Below are 12,259 nucleotides of genomic sequence, written 5' to 3' on the forward strand. Positions count from 1 at the left end.
TGTTGGATGGGCAGACAAATCAGCTAATAAATCAACTTTCGCTGGAGTAAATTTTCCACTCTTTCCCTTCTCCTTCAGTCCTTCTAGAATACCAGGAAAGCAGTGCTTGGGCTGTGCTGACATTTTCTGCTCACCTTTGGAAAGATCATTATTGGTTTCCTACACCCCGTGCCTTGGCTGAGCACTGAACCCTCACTGAGAGCCTTGAGATTTCCCGTCTCAACCTCCTATAGTGGGAGCCAGTTTGGATTTTACTGACCTGAAGCCCTTCTTGTCTCACTTACTAGGGAGAACATGGAATTCTTGGAGATCCAGGGCCAGTGGGGCCAGCTGGACAGCGAGGAAAACAGGTATGAGCTTTTAGGACCCTTCTCTTTTCGCAGCTCCAAGTGCTTAGTTCTGAGGTAAAGAGAAGGGCACTGAGGCCATCAGCCTAAGCACCTGGAGTATTGAAGGTATTTTTAGGACCTCCTAGTAAGATGCGGGGGAATTTCTCCCACCCCCTGCAGCTCTCATTCTAGAGCTAGTCTGTCTGTTAAAAGAAGGGAGAACGGCAAGAGAGAAAGGGGGCACGCAGAGGGGATAACGGATAACGTTTCAGTATTTTCACAACCAGTACGGCCATGTCGATGGACGTCCACTGAAAAACAGCACTATGCATTTGTCTCCCTGTCTTGCAAAACTCTAGGGCAAGAACAAGAGGGGGGTAGATCCAAGAAGCGAGCCGTCTGTTCTAGTGGCTCTTGCCATGCTAAGGTCTCTGTGCATGGAGCAGCCAATATAGGAGCATTTTTTCATTTCTTCTCAAAAAATAATGGTTATTATAAGTGTTGTGTATACATATTGTAGAAAATTTACCAAGCTTAACAGGTGGGAAGAGGGGAAGAAAAATGACCCATAATCTCACTATTTTGAAATATTCATTATTAACATCCTGGAGATACCAAAAAAAAAATCACTCTATTTTTCCCTCTTAACAGTGTATCATGAGCACATTTCCATGTTATTACATTTTCCCCTAAACATTCTTTTTAATAGCTTCAAAATATTCCGCTGAATGTACGTACCTTAGGTCACTTGACCAATCTCTTGCTATTGAGTACTTAATTTGTTTTTAATTTTTTACTGTCATAAGTAGCCCACAATGAGCATTCTTGTATCTGAATTTTTAGACAAAAATCATAATCTCTACGTAAAAATTTCAAAAAGTAGCATAACTGGTTCAAAGAATATGCACCTCTTTTGCAAGGTGCCCTTAGGGATATTCAGTGATCTATGCACCCTTGTGTTATGTGGGAAAATGCTTGCTTCAGGACATCCACACCAGCAGTGGGTATTGTCACTTTCTTTTTTTCATCTATACCCATTTCATTAACAAAAACCAGTTTCTCATTACTGTTTCAAATTGTATTTCTTTGGTTACTAGTGAGGATGACATTTTTCCATTTGTCTCTTAGCCATTTGTAAGTCTTTGGGGAATTGAATTCCTCACCCATGTCCTTTGAACCAGCTCCTAATTTTCCAGGCGAGTAATTGCTACTGACTCCATTAGTCTTGATGGACCATCCCTCTGCCTCCTGCAATGTTTGCAGAGTGGAGCTGGCCAAAGTACCAAGGCACATACCAGCAAGTGAGGAAAACCCAACAATATGCATGACCCCAGAGTTCAAGGTCACTGGTAAGGGCCCCTCTACCTGGAAGGGCCCAGTGCTTCTCTCTTGTCACCAGTATAGATTACAATTAGGTTTCACTTTTGAGAAATTAAAATGAACTGGTATGTCCACAGGGAGATTATGGCATCCCAGGCTATGGTCAAATGGGACGAAAAGGAGTAAAGGTAAATATGGAAAACTGTTTCTTTAATTATTTCTTTAATTGATGAGACAAACGTAAATAATACAAGAAAAAACAATCATACGCAGAAGTGGTATGTTGATTTATTTATGTTCTCTGCTGCAAATTGTAGGGCCCAAGAGGATTCCCCGGAGATATGGGGCAAAAGGTACCGTGCACATGTCCTTCTTTTGAAATTACCATGATATTAACTTTCTACTTGAGAATTGAAGTTAAAAGGAGAAGGAGAAGGAGAAGGAAAAGAAGAAGGGCAGTTGTTTTTCCAGGACTTCATGAATAAAGGACCATACTACTATGAATGAATCTTTAAGTTGGACGAGACAGTCCTGTCCTTTGTTGCCTGACGGCCCTGGTCTTGAAACTCCACCCCTGGATCTCCTCTCCAGTTTACTCCTCTTGTCCTCTGGATTTCTCGTCTCAGTAATCTCATTCAAAACTCTTGGCTTCAGCTGTTGCTGTTTTTTCTTTATTATTGTGGCCTTCACTTCCCCTCCCCTGGAAGGTGACAACATTCTCCTCATTGGCCTCCATTACCACCTTCTTACTGCTTCAGTTAATCCCAAACACTGCTGTCAACTTGATGTTTTCCACAGTGTAACCTAGTTATGTTTCTCTCCTGATCACACATTTTCCAGAATTCCTCATTGCCCACCAGATTGAAAAATCCGTCTCCATGACCTCCAACCAGACATAACCTTATATTTCAATCAGAGTAGCTCCTATTATATCTGTTTTTATGCACTGGGATTCAGTAATAAGATTTCCTTTTTTTTTTTTTTTTTTTTTTTTTTTAAGCGTCCTGTCCAGAAGAGTGGCTTTCCAATACTTGGTGTCCAAATTAAAATGCAAAATATAGATTAAAAAAATTGAATGTGTAAGCAGATCAAATCAACTACAGGAAAACAGCCAATTTTTGAACCCTCTTAAAAGTGCTTTTAATTGCTAAATTACCGGAAGAGATTCTTTCCTTAGGTAGAGAAGGGTGCAAGAAGGAACTGTTAGGACAAGAGTTCTCACTGTAAAAGACCAATTTTCTAATTTACTGATAAAGGGAGAAAATGAGCATATTTCAATTTAGGGATAAATGTGAGATTAGTTTTTTTTGTTTGTTTGTTTTGTTTTTTTGTTTGTTTTTTTGATAAATAGGTGCTAAAATTAATTTCCCACCAAAGTCAGAGTAAACTTTTTATTACCTTCAGCTTTTTCAGAAGTGATTTATAAATTTAGGAAGTAATTAATTGTTTAGTATTTTCTGTGGTTAATACTCCATATGTTTTTCCTGATTTTCAAGTGTTCTTGCTTTAGATATTTTTAATAACTGATTGGGTAGCCATTGCACTGATATTTATGCATAAATATTTGTATTAGAAAATTAAGAATAGTTTGGGGGAATATTTAAGTGTGTCAATGACTTTGTTCCAAGCAAGCGGCAGAAGATGACATTTAATGTTTAATATATTGTGTAGTTATAAGATCAATTAGGTTTTAGATTATAGGGAATTATTTCTATTATTTCAAGCAAATATTTTAATATCTTGATTTCTTATATTTGAATCTTTAGGGTGATGTGGGTGATCCTGGATTTCCTGGGGGTCCTGGACGCAAAGGATTTAAGGGATTAACAGTAAGTGGCCTGTAATTCCAGAAATAATAAATGCTTCTTTGGAGGACTCTGGCTTTTATGTTGTAATAATAAATGTGGATTATTGATCTAACCCAAGAGCATCTGAAATGCCACTTCCTGGCTCTGTGACCTTCACCACACCTTTTCAGGGTCTCTGTTTCTCTAACATGAGACTTGAACTTGACACCAAAGGTCACTTTCAGCTCTAAAATTCTATGGTTCCATGAATCTGAACTATTTTAAAGATTTACAGATTGATAGCTGGCTGTTCCAAGAAATGTCATTGCCTTCCAGTATTTTCTAAGGCACATATTAAAGCCCAGACTATTAACCCTGAGTGGGAATGAAGCCGACATCTTCCCGCTGTGTCTCTAAGGGTTTTCTGACAATTCCACTGCTCAGAACCAAGGTCATCTAGGGTATTCGTTTTAAGGAAGGCTGATGACATCTTCTAATTAGCACAGTGTGGAGTAGTGTGTTACAATTTTTTTAAAAAACAAAACGCTGAGACAAGCATCTTTTCATTTTGAAGTTTGAGTGTAGTATCAGTGGTCATTATCAGCATGAAAGAGATGCAATTCAACAGATATTTTCCATCTGGGTGGATAAATTTCATCAGCATCCACATCCATCACCTTGAAGTATGGGAATGACACAGCCCACCCCTATCCTCTTATGTATGTGGAGAATTTTTTGCGTTTGATCCTTTGTAGACGGGAGGGTTTTAATTAGATCTCTGTGCGCTCTAGTATTCTTTTTTAGCACCAATCCTAGTTTATGTCTAATTTAGATTTAAATGCATAGCCAGTGCCAGAGAAAAGTATGTCACTAAATGGGGAGGCTATGAGGGAAATAGATACTTACCAATGGTTAAGAATGGCTATTTATGGGGCGCCTGGGTGGCTCAGTCGGTTAAGCGTCCAACTTCAGCTCAGGTCACGATCCCGTGGTCCGTGAGTTCGAGCCCCATGTCGGGCTCTAGGCTGATGGCTCAGAGCCTGGAGCCTGCTTCAGATTCTGTGTCTCCCTCTCTCTCTGCCCCTCCCCCATTCATGCTCTGTCTCTCTCTGTCTCAAAAATAAATACACGTTAAAAAAAATTTTTTTTAAAAAGAATGGCTATTTATATTTATATGTAAGGAATTTATTTGACTTGAACTAATGGTTGCTTTCTTTAAAAATCTTTTTTAAATTGTAAAGTCTCATTAAAACTTAGGTATTCTCCATGCATAGACAGTGTGGAAACTAAAAAATATTCCTATCTGCAGCTCACTAGAGGCTCGAAAGGGGAAGACGGACCTCCGGGACCCCCAGGCCCTCCTGGACGGAGAGTAAGTACACCCATGAGAGCTAAGTAGCCTATACTGGTTCCTAGATATTCAATAGAAGGGGTACAGAATTTAAAGTCAGAGCACTGGATCCAAATCCAAATTCTTGTTGCTAGCTATGTGCCCCTGGGCCAGTCACTTGGTCTCTCAGTTGACCTCTAAAAGGGGGATGACCTATCCTGTCCTACCACCTCAAAAGGTAGCTGGGAGGATTGTATATCCAAATGTGAGCACTCTTTGTGAACGATAAATTTCAGTGCAAATATTAGCTGTTACCATTATTTTCTTTTTTTACTGAAGTTTATAGAAATCAGAATGGGATAAGCTTCATACAGGGGTCCTGGCAAAGTTCTGTCACGTGAGACACGTCAGTAGAGTTCCCCAGATCACCGTTGCCTTCCCGTCTTCAAAATGTAGACTCTAGAGAGATTTGGAAATATAACTGCTAATTCCCACCAGGCTTCCACTGGAAGGGAAATATCACTCCTGGAAGCATTCCGGGCAGAGGCAGGCACATCCCCCACTGACGGAACATCCATATCTCTATTTTAGTGCTTCTCGTGTTATCATAATGATTTATTTACACATCTCTCTCCCCTGATGAGCACAGTCAGGTAAGAACTAGACATTGGCATCACCTGGGTGTTGTGTCAGAGGCGCAGGAAGCATTGTGTACAGAGTAGAGAAACTGCTTACCTTGTTTGGTGCGTTCTGAGCATTTTGAGACTTACCTGGAGGAGTTCTTTAACTTGGGACCTTGTAGAGAAAACAAAAGCATGGATGTTTTGGGGATGATAGCAGAATGAGAGTCAACTAGCTGTGAGGACGCTGTGATACATCTTTCTCTCTTTCACATTAAGGACCTGGTGAACATTCGTAGTCACGTGGGCGAGGATCCCGTCTTTGAGTCATACCGATCTGGTCTGAATTTATCTCCTTTCCAGATTTTGGAACTCTCGCGTGGGGGTCCTGCATCTTCCCGGCCTTGTTGCTTGGCCCTGCTGGTCCCTAGAGTGTGGTTTTGCTGTCCTGGGGCTGCTGGTCCCAAGAGTGTGGCTTCTCTATCTCGGGTCTGTTAGAATCAGATCAACTTCTTTGTCTTGGGCTCTCAGTCCTCAGCCTCTGCTCAAGAACTTGCTCCGAGTTCTTCTCCAACTCAGTCGTTTAGGACAGACGCTCTACAGCTCTGATCCTCTGCAAGGTGTGGTCTGCCTACTCTCTTTATTAGCTAGAAACTGTTCCTCTCTCTGTTTAAGTGGCTGTGCATTCTTTTCTGTCTTCTGCCATAACTTATGAAAGGAAGGATGAGCCTCTGCATCTCCTAGTGAGATAGTTAATTTCCTGATTCTGGTCAGAAGAGCCTGTGTCCCAGTGGGTAGAATTATGGATGCCACAGCATTTCCAGGTAACACTCAGCATTCAGCAGACAATTAACTGTTTCTTGGATGGATGGATGGATGGATGGATGGATGGATGGATGGATGGAAGGAAGGACAGATGAACAGATGACCCAGTTGTCATTTAGAACAAGGGTTCTTACACTGACATCCCTGGTTGAGCTTCTGAGGCCAGTGAAATTGTATGATTGTGAGCCTGTAATAGCATTTCCTGGAACCAGCACATTAGCATTTACCGGTTGCCCAAAGAGACCCAGGTGTGTCAAACATGTTAAGAACCACTGCCAAGGGAAAGCCTGATCCTGAAAAAAGGGAATAAGGGGAAAAGGGAAAAGCTCAAGCTGTCAAAAAAGCACTGCCTCTTCTTAGGAAGCCTCCTTGATTCATTTCACCCAGTTATGCGTACTCCTTTGTTTATCACCTCTCAGCATTTATGAGCTCACTGTGTATGCTCTTCTTTTGCATAAAGCCCGTTTTGCTACATAATTATCTCTGGTTCTTTCACCTACGTAGAAGTTGTATGCTACCGCCTGCATTTTCAACTCCTTGAATTGTAATACATCTGTACCTCTGAATTCTCAGCCAATTCCTCTCCTTGTGGCATGCTTCGGGAAGTCTGTTGTTTACATTTCAACTTTACTTATGAGAAGTACCTTTTAAGTGTCATAGCCTGAGTACAAACATCTCCAAGAAATACTTTAATTTCTTTACTTATTACCTAGAAAGATAATTCAGTTCACTCTGGGCAGACATTCGCTTAACTGATCTCACACTGAAAGAAAGAAGTTTGCACTGTTGATTTAAGTGGGGAAATAGCATTGTAATCTATCTGTTCAGGAATACTTTAAGCGCTCTCTGCCAGCTGTGCTTTTAAGAACGTGCTTTTTTTCTTTGCTCTCGTTTTGTCACTAAAGACTCCGATTCATGTACCAATAACTTGCTCTGGTTTCATTTTCCTAGGGCATGAAAGGCATGGCGGGGAAGCCTGTGTATTCTGTACGTATCTCCTTATTCACAAATGAAAACCCAACCAGTCCACTGGCAAATAAACATGACCTCTCAGGGGTCGCTGTGCTCATGTTTCTGTCCTCTTTCTCTTTTTTTCTTTACAGCAATGTGATCTGATCCAGTTCATGCGGGACCGTAGCCGTGAGTATCTGTGTGTCGTGGAACAAGGGCGTCGGTGATTGGCGAGAGCACTTAGGAGGAGTGTAGTGTGGGTATGCAGAATCAGTAACTGAATCCACTGGTGGCACACGTCCCCTGCAGCAGGCTTGTCCTGGGTACTTGCAGTAGAACAGCTCACATCAAAGGTGGGAGGGAGAGGGATGTAAGTAAAGTGTAATTCATACAGGAGAGAAAGCATGCTTATGGCAAATGGTTGGAAACCAACTCCAAAGTTGTGTGAATCAGCTCACACTAACACAATATTGTACAAGGTCTGCGAGGGCATGGTGTTAAAGGGACGAGCATGGAGATTTGGGGTTAGTTGCTTAGTTACTTAGTCAATAGAGTCTCCTTAGATGGGGGTACTTGAATCTCGTTGTGGGGAAGTGATAGGGAGTGGCCAGAGAGTAGTTTCACCAGAGGAATAAAGCAGGAGTCAAGAAATAGAGAGATTGTCTTTGGTTAGGAGGAAGGGGAAATGAGGTAGACAAACCCCAGTGATCTCATTTCTGAACATTTATCCCAAGGAAATAAAGCAAAAGAAAGAAAAAATTACAGGCAAATATGGTCGTAGAAACATTATTCATTAGAGCAAAATGAACATACCTTTAGACTGTTGGCACTTAGAGACTAATTATGGTGCATCATCTTCTGATCAGATACTAAACAGATACGGTTTTTTTGAAGACTCAGTCAGAATGTGAATAATAATGTCATTAAAAAGCAGAAAATTAAGACGTTAGAGTGGGAGAGAGAGCCAAAGCATAAGAGACTCTTAAAAACTGAGAACAAACTGAGGGTTGATGGGGGGTGGGAGGGAGGAGAGGGTGGGTGATGGGTATTGAGGAGGGCACCTGTTGGGATGAGCACTGGGTGTTGTATGGAAACCAATTTGACAATAAATTTCATATAATAAAAAATAAAAATAAATAAATAAATAAAATAAAAAAATAAAAAGAAAATTAAATTGGATCCTCATTATTTCACATATAGCTAAAGATATACATAGGAACCAGTTCTAGAAGCAAAGGGAGAAAAATGTAACAACTGACTGCGTTAGAGTGGTAGAATTTTAGGTGATGTGTCTTTCCTCATGCTTCCATTGTGGCTTATAATGATGCTGATACAGTCACAATCAGAAGAATGTCAGATGGGGAAATTGGAGAGACTTCCTGAAGAACACTGGATAGAAACATGGTCATTGCAAGTGTGGGGTGAGAAAAGAACGACAAAACTGCGTTTAAAATAAGCATAAGGCCAGAGCAGGAGAAGCTAAGTAGTGCTATAGATGAGAAGGCAGGAGGGACTGTGAAGAGAAATCCATTGGTAGGAAAATATGACGGCCTCAAACATTTCAGAGGCAGGAGAATGTTGTGTGGGCCCTAAATTAAATGATCTACAGGCATCCAATGAAGTGAGCTGTAATAAAGGTGAGGATCAAGAGAAGAGACTGGGATGTTTGTGGTCCTTAAGGCCACATGGATGGGTTGAGGTTCTAAGGATGGGAAATGACAGAGAAAGAAACAGAAACCCAAGGGATGAATCCAGGAAGACATCTTAGCAAAGCAAGTGAAGCCAGAGGACAGAAAATGGCATCGCAGAGATGAGGAAGTTCTGCACATGTGGGTCACTTGAAAAGCAAGAACAAAGGAAGGACAGAAGATTCGGGGGAGGGGACCTGGGTGAAAGGCATTGTTTGAGAAGTAGAAAGGCTCTCCATCACCCTGAGGAAGTGAGAACCAGGGCCTGGGGCCCCAGGGGGAGAACAAAAGGAGAGCCACTGTAGGGGAGGGGAGTCCTTCTCAGGAAAATCAAAAGCTATCTTCCCAGGGAAGAACCAAGGAGGAGGAAGCAGTGGGGGAGGTGAGTACTGGCCCGGGGAGGGTTAGAGATCCGAAGACAGTTTTCCAACACAGAGTGAAAGGAGTTAGACAGGAAATTAGGGGGCGGAGGGTGAGGGTGAGCGTGGGTTCTGTAACCAGACAGGGTGCTTGATCGGTGAGCTTGGAACTCCAGAGTGCAAAACTGAGATGGGATTTGGGCAACAGATGTTCAGAGCTAATTGGGTTGGTTGGACTCCTGCTCTAACACATTTCCTCTTCAGTCCTGCAGCACTGGGATGAGGCCCGGGTCCTGAGCTGATCACTGGGACCCTATCCCCAAAATAGCATAAGAGCTCAAGGGGGCTGATGGGAATGTGGAGTGGGGGTGGTCGCAAATAAACTAAGAGGGCCCAAATGATGAAAATTTTGGAGGGAAGGGCACAAGTAAAGAAGATTTTTAGGAAAGACAGACATATTAAAAGAGATCAAGTAGTTTCCCCCAAATCAAGCAAGGTTTGCCACACTCAAACCAGATAGGTGTGCCTGTGTTTCTAGTCTCACAGCTGGGTTGGAGGTTAACATATGAAAGTGCTCAGTCAGGAAAAAGGGATCCTGTTCAGGCCTTGAGATGCAGGGGAGACTGTGGGTTTGGAGCCCTGTCTGCTGGCTGTGAGCATCTCGGCAGCCACAGGATTAAGACCATCAAAAGGCGTTAATGGGGTTGATGTGAGAGAGCGCAGTGCTATGGGACAGCAGCGTGGAAGGCTAGCTGGTTGCCAATGCAAATAAAATCTTTTATTATATCAGAGTGACTCATTTGCTTTTCTTGAAGCAAATGAGCAAGGACATTGTCAGACCAGTGCTTTCTAAAGATTTCTAAAGATTTCCAACATTTGCCTCTAATTGGTCTCATGCTTACAGAGTAAATCTCTTAGAAAAACCAGATGCTGTTTTGCTCGGGAGAAACCCTTGGGGGCTCTCCTTCCTCCCTAGAGATATGGAGATCACTCAAAGGTAGGAGCTGTATTTTTTAGCAGAGACCAAGTTTATTTGGAAATCCCCACATTTCTGCAGGAAGAGAGAGGTTCCCAAGGTGTTCATCTGGGAAGAAAATAAGCCCTCATATTTTAGCCGTGCCTTGCTGAATGACTCTCAGGACTGTAAGAAGAGAGACGAAACAAATTGAATTTGAGCTATCTTGCCATTTAATCAGAGGCTCATCTATTCTGCTTCTAAGACAAGTGATCAGTGTTTCAGATTTCAAGCAAGATTCTGCTGAAGTCTGCTGGCCGTGGCTCACAAGGAGAAAAGGGCAGGAAGGTTCACCCATTAATTGAATTCTTTGTATGTGTTCCTCAGTCCTTTGACCTTAGCTGCCTGTTATTTAGGAATTAGCCTCATTTGCAATTAGAGTCAAACAAAATGTTAAGGTTTGCTGAAATTTTGTTTTGGGGGATTATTTTTAGTCTGTGTGCCAAAAATGTAACAGACTCTTCTCTTTCTCTTTTTTATAGCTTGCTGGAATGGTGAGTTTTGTTACCATACTGTGTTTCTTGCTGAAGTAATTAACTGCATTCTGATAAGACCAATTTGAAAGAAACTCTTAGCCCCATGGGAAAAAGGACTTCTTCCTTCTATGCCGATACATCTATCTTTTGATGATGGCTATAATTATCAATGTCACGTTTCTACCAGATTGTGAATTGGTGACACCCAGCTCCCAGCCCTTTTACACTATTATGCTTTCTAGGTCCTGTCTGAGTTCACAATTCAATTTCTTCACAGAGTAGGCTCGTGTTGCCGGGAAATTCAGGGACAGGGCTCTGAATGACCACATTTTAATTGATGTGTTGCTGACCCAGTGATCACTGGCTTCTTGGATGGGCAACGTTTCCTTTCCTTTCTCTCACATCTCACCAAGTGCCCACTGCTTGTACACCTGCCCTTGCTGTGGATGGTCTTTCTGGAACCTGGACCGCAGTGGGTGTTGCTCAGCAGCCTTAGATCCCTTGGATTCCATTGCCACTGAAGCTGGTTTTGTCAATGTCAAGAGCTCCTGGTCTTCTAGAAGCCTACTGAAGTAGACTCACAGGGACTTATCCCCAAAGTTTGAGCTTATCCAAAAGTGACATCATTCACCTAAATTCTGCGAAAAACGAAAACAGAAGCCCTTTATATATGTAAGCGCCCAGTAAAATTTCACGGATTTGAATTCAATTTATCATGCACCCTGCTGGGCACTAGGAAAAGGAGAGAATAAAAATAAATCGAAATCGGTTCTGCTTTCTGGGAAAATCTGTGATGAGAGGTCAGTCTTGAAGATGCTTGCCTACTACTTCTTTAATAATTTTTAGTGTTAGGGCTAAGAAAGGAAGACTAAGGCTACTTAATTTCTCATATTTTATTTTTTCATTATTGGCTTTGATATTTTCTTCTTCACGGTAAAATTCCTCGATTCAAAACACATCTCTGAATCAACCCTAGTCTCCTATTCAATTGCTGAGGACAGTGGATTGGGGTGTGGGATTATTAGAGTCTAATGCGCTTGAAGAGTTAGCCAGATTCAAGATAGTAGAGCAGTCTATGTAGACGAGGGCGTTCATTTCTTAAATAATCCCTGTTTCTCTTCCTGTGGTCTGACTTTAATAGCATTTTGAAAAGTTAGGTTTGATACGTAGGGCTGATACCCTATGAGATTCCTAAAGTTAAATCATCATAAAATTAGTAGCACTGAATTAGAAATTGCAAAAGAGCCCCATTTTTATAACAGCTCATGGTAAGCCTGCTGCGGTCCTGCTGCTCCCTTCCTCTGGCCACCCTTGCTTTCCTTCAAAAGCTAGCTTCTGGGAGGCCCTGAGATCCCCTCTCTTGGGAAATAGTCACTTTGTCCTCTGAATGCTCTTGAAGAATAATAGTCAGTCTGTACCTTTCTGTGTAGCAGTCCTCCCCGGGACAGATGCCTTGAGGGCAGTCCTGAATTCGGTTCATCTTTGCTTGTATTGCACAGTGTATATCACCCTGCATGCTACTCAATGAATATGTGTTGCACAAGTGGATGAAAATCTTC

General features: G+C 41.9%; 1 protein-coding gene across 3 annotated transcripts in view; it reads left to right on the forward strand.

The window, feature by feature from the left end:
• Nucleotides 1-12,259, forward strand: part of COL6A5 (collagen type VI alpha 5 chain) — a 136,319-nt gene that overhangs the window by 86,968 nt on the left and 37,092 nt on the right. For all 3 annotated transcript variants that reach the window (XM_040480165.1, XM_040480166.1, XM_040480167.1), the window contains exons 25-32: nucleotides 288-350; nucleotides 1,787-1,837; nucleotides 1,967-2,002; nucleotides 3,416-3,478; nucleotides 4,746-4,808; nucleotides 7,163-7,198; nucleotides 7,315-7,351; nucleotides 10,707-10,718. In XM_040480165.1, coding sequence (XP_040336099.1) covers nucleotides 288-350; nucleotides 1,787-1,837; nucleotides 1,967-2,002; nucleotides 3,416-3,478; nucleotides 4,746-4,808; nucleotides 7,163-7,198; nucleotides 7,315-7,351; nucleotides 10,707-10,718 — 361 coding nt within the window. The remainder of the gene's footprint in view (nucleotides 1-287; nucleotides 351-1,786; nucleotides 1,838-1,966; nucleotides 2,003-3,415; nucleotides 3,479-4,745; nucleotides 4,809-7,162; nucleotides 7,199-7,314; nucleotides 7,352-10,706; nucleotides 10,719-12,259) is intronic.

Source organism: Herpailurus yagouaroundi, unplaced genomic scaffold (genome assembly GCF_014898765.1).
Source record: "Herpailurus yagouaroundi ecotype Mexico unplaced genomic scaffold, PumYag 159, whole genome shotgun sequence".
In the NCBI taxonomy this organism is placed as follows: Eukaryota; Metazoa; Chordata; class Mammalia; order Carnivora; family Felidae; genus Herpailurus; species Herpailurus yagouaroundi.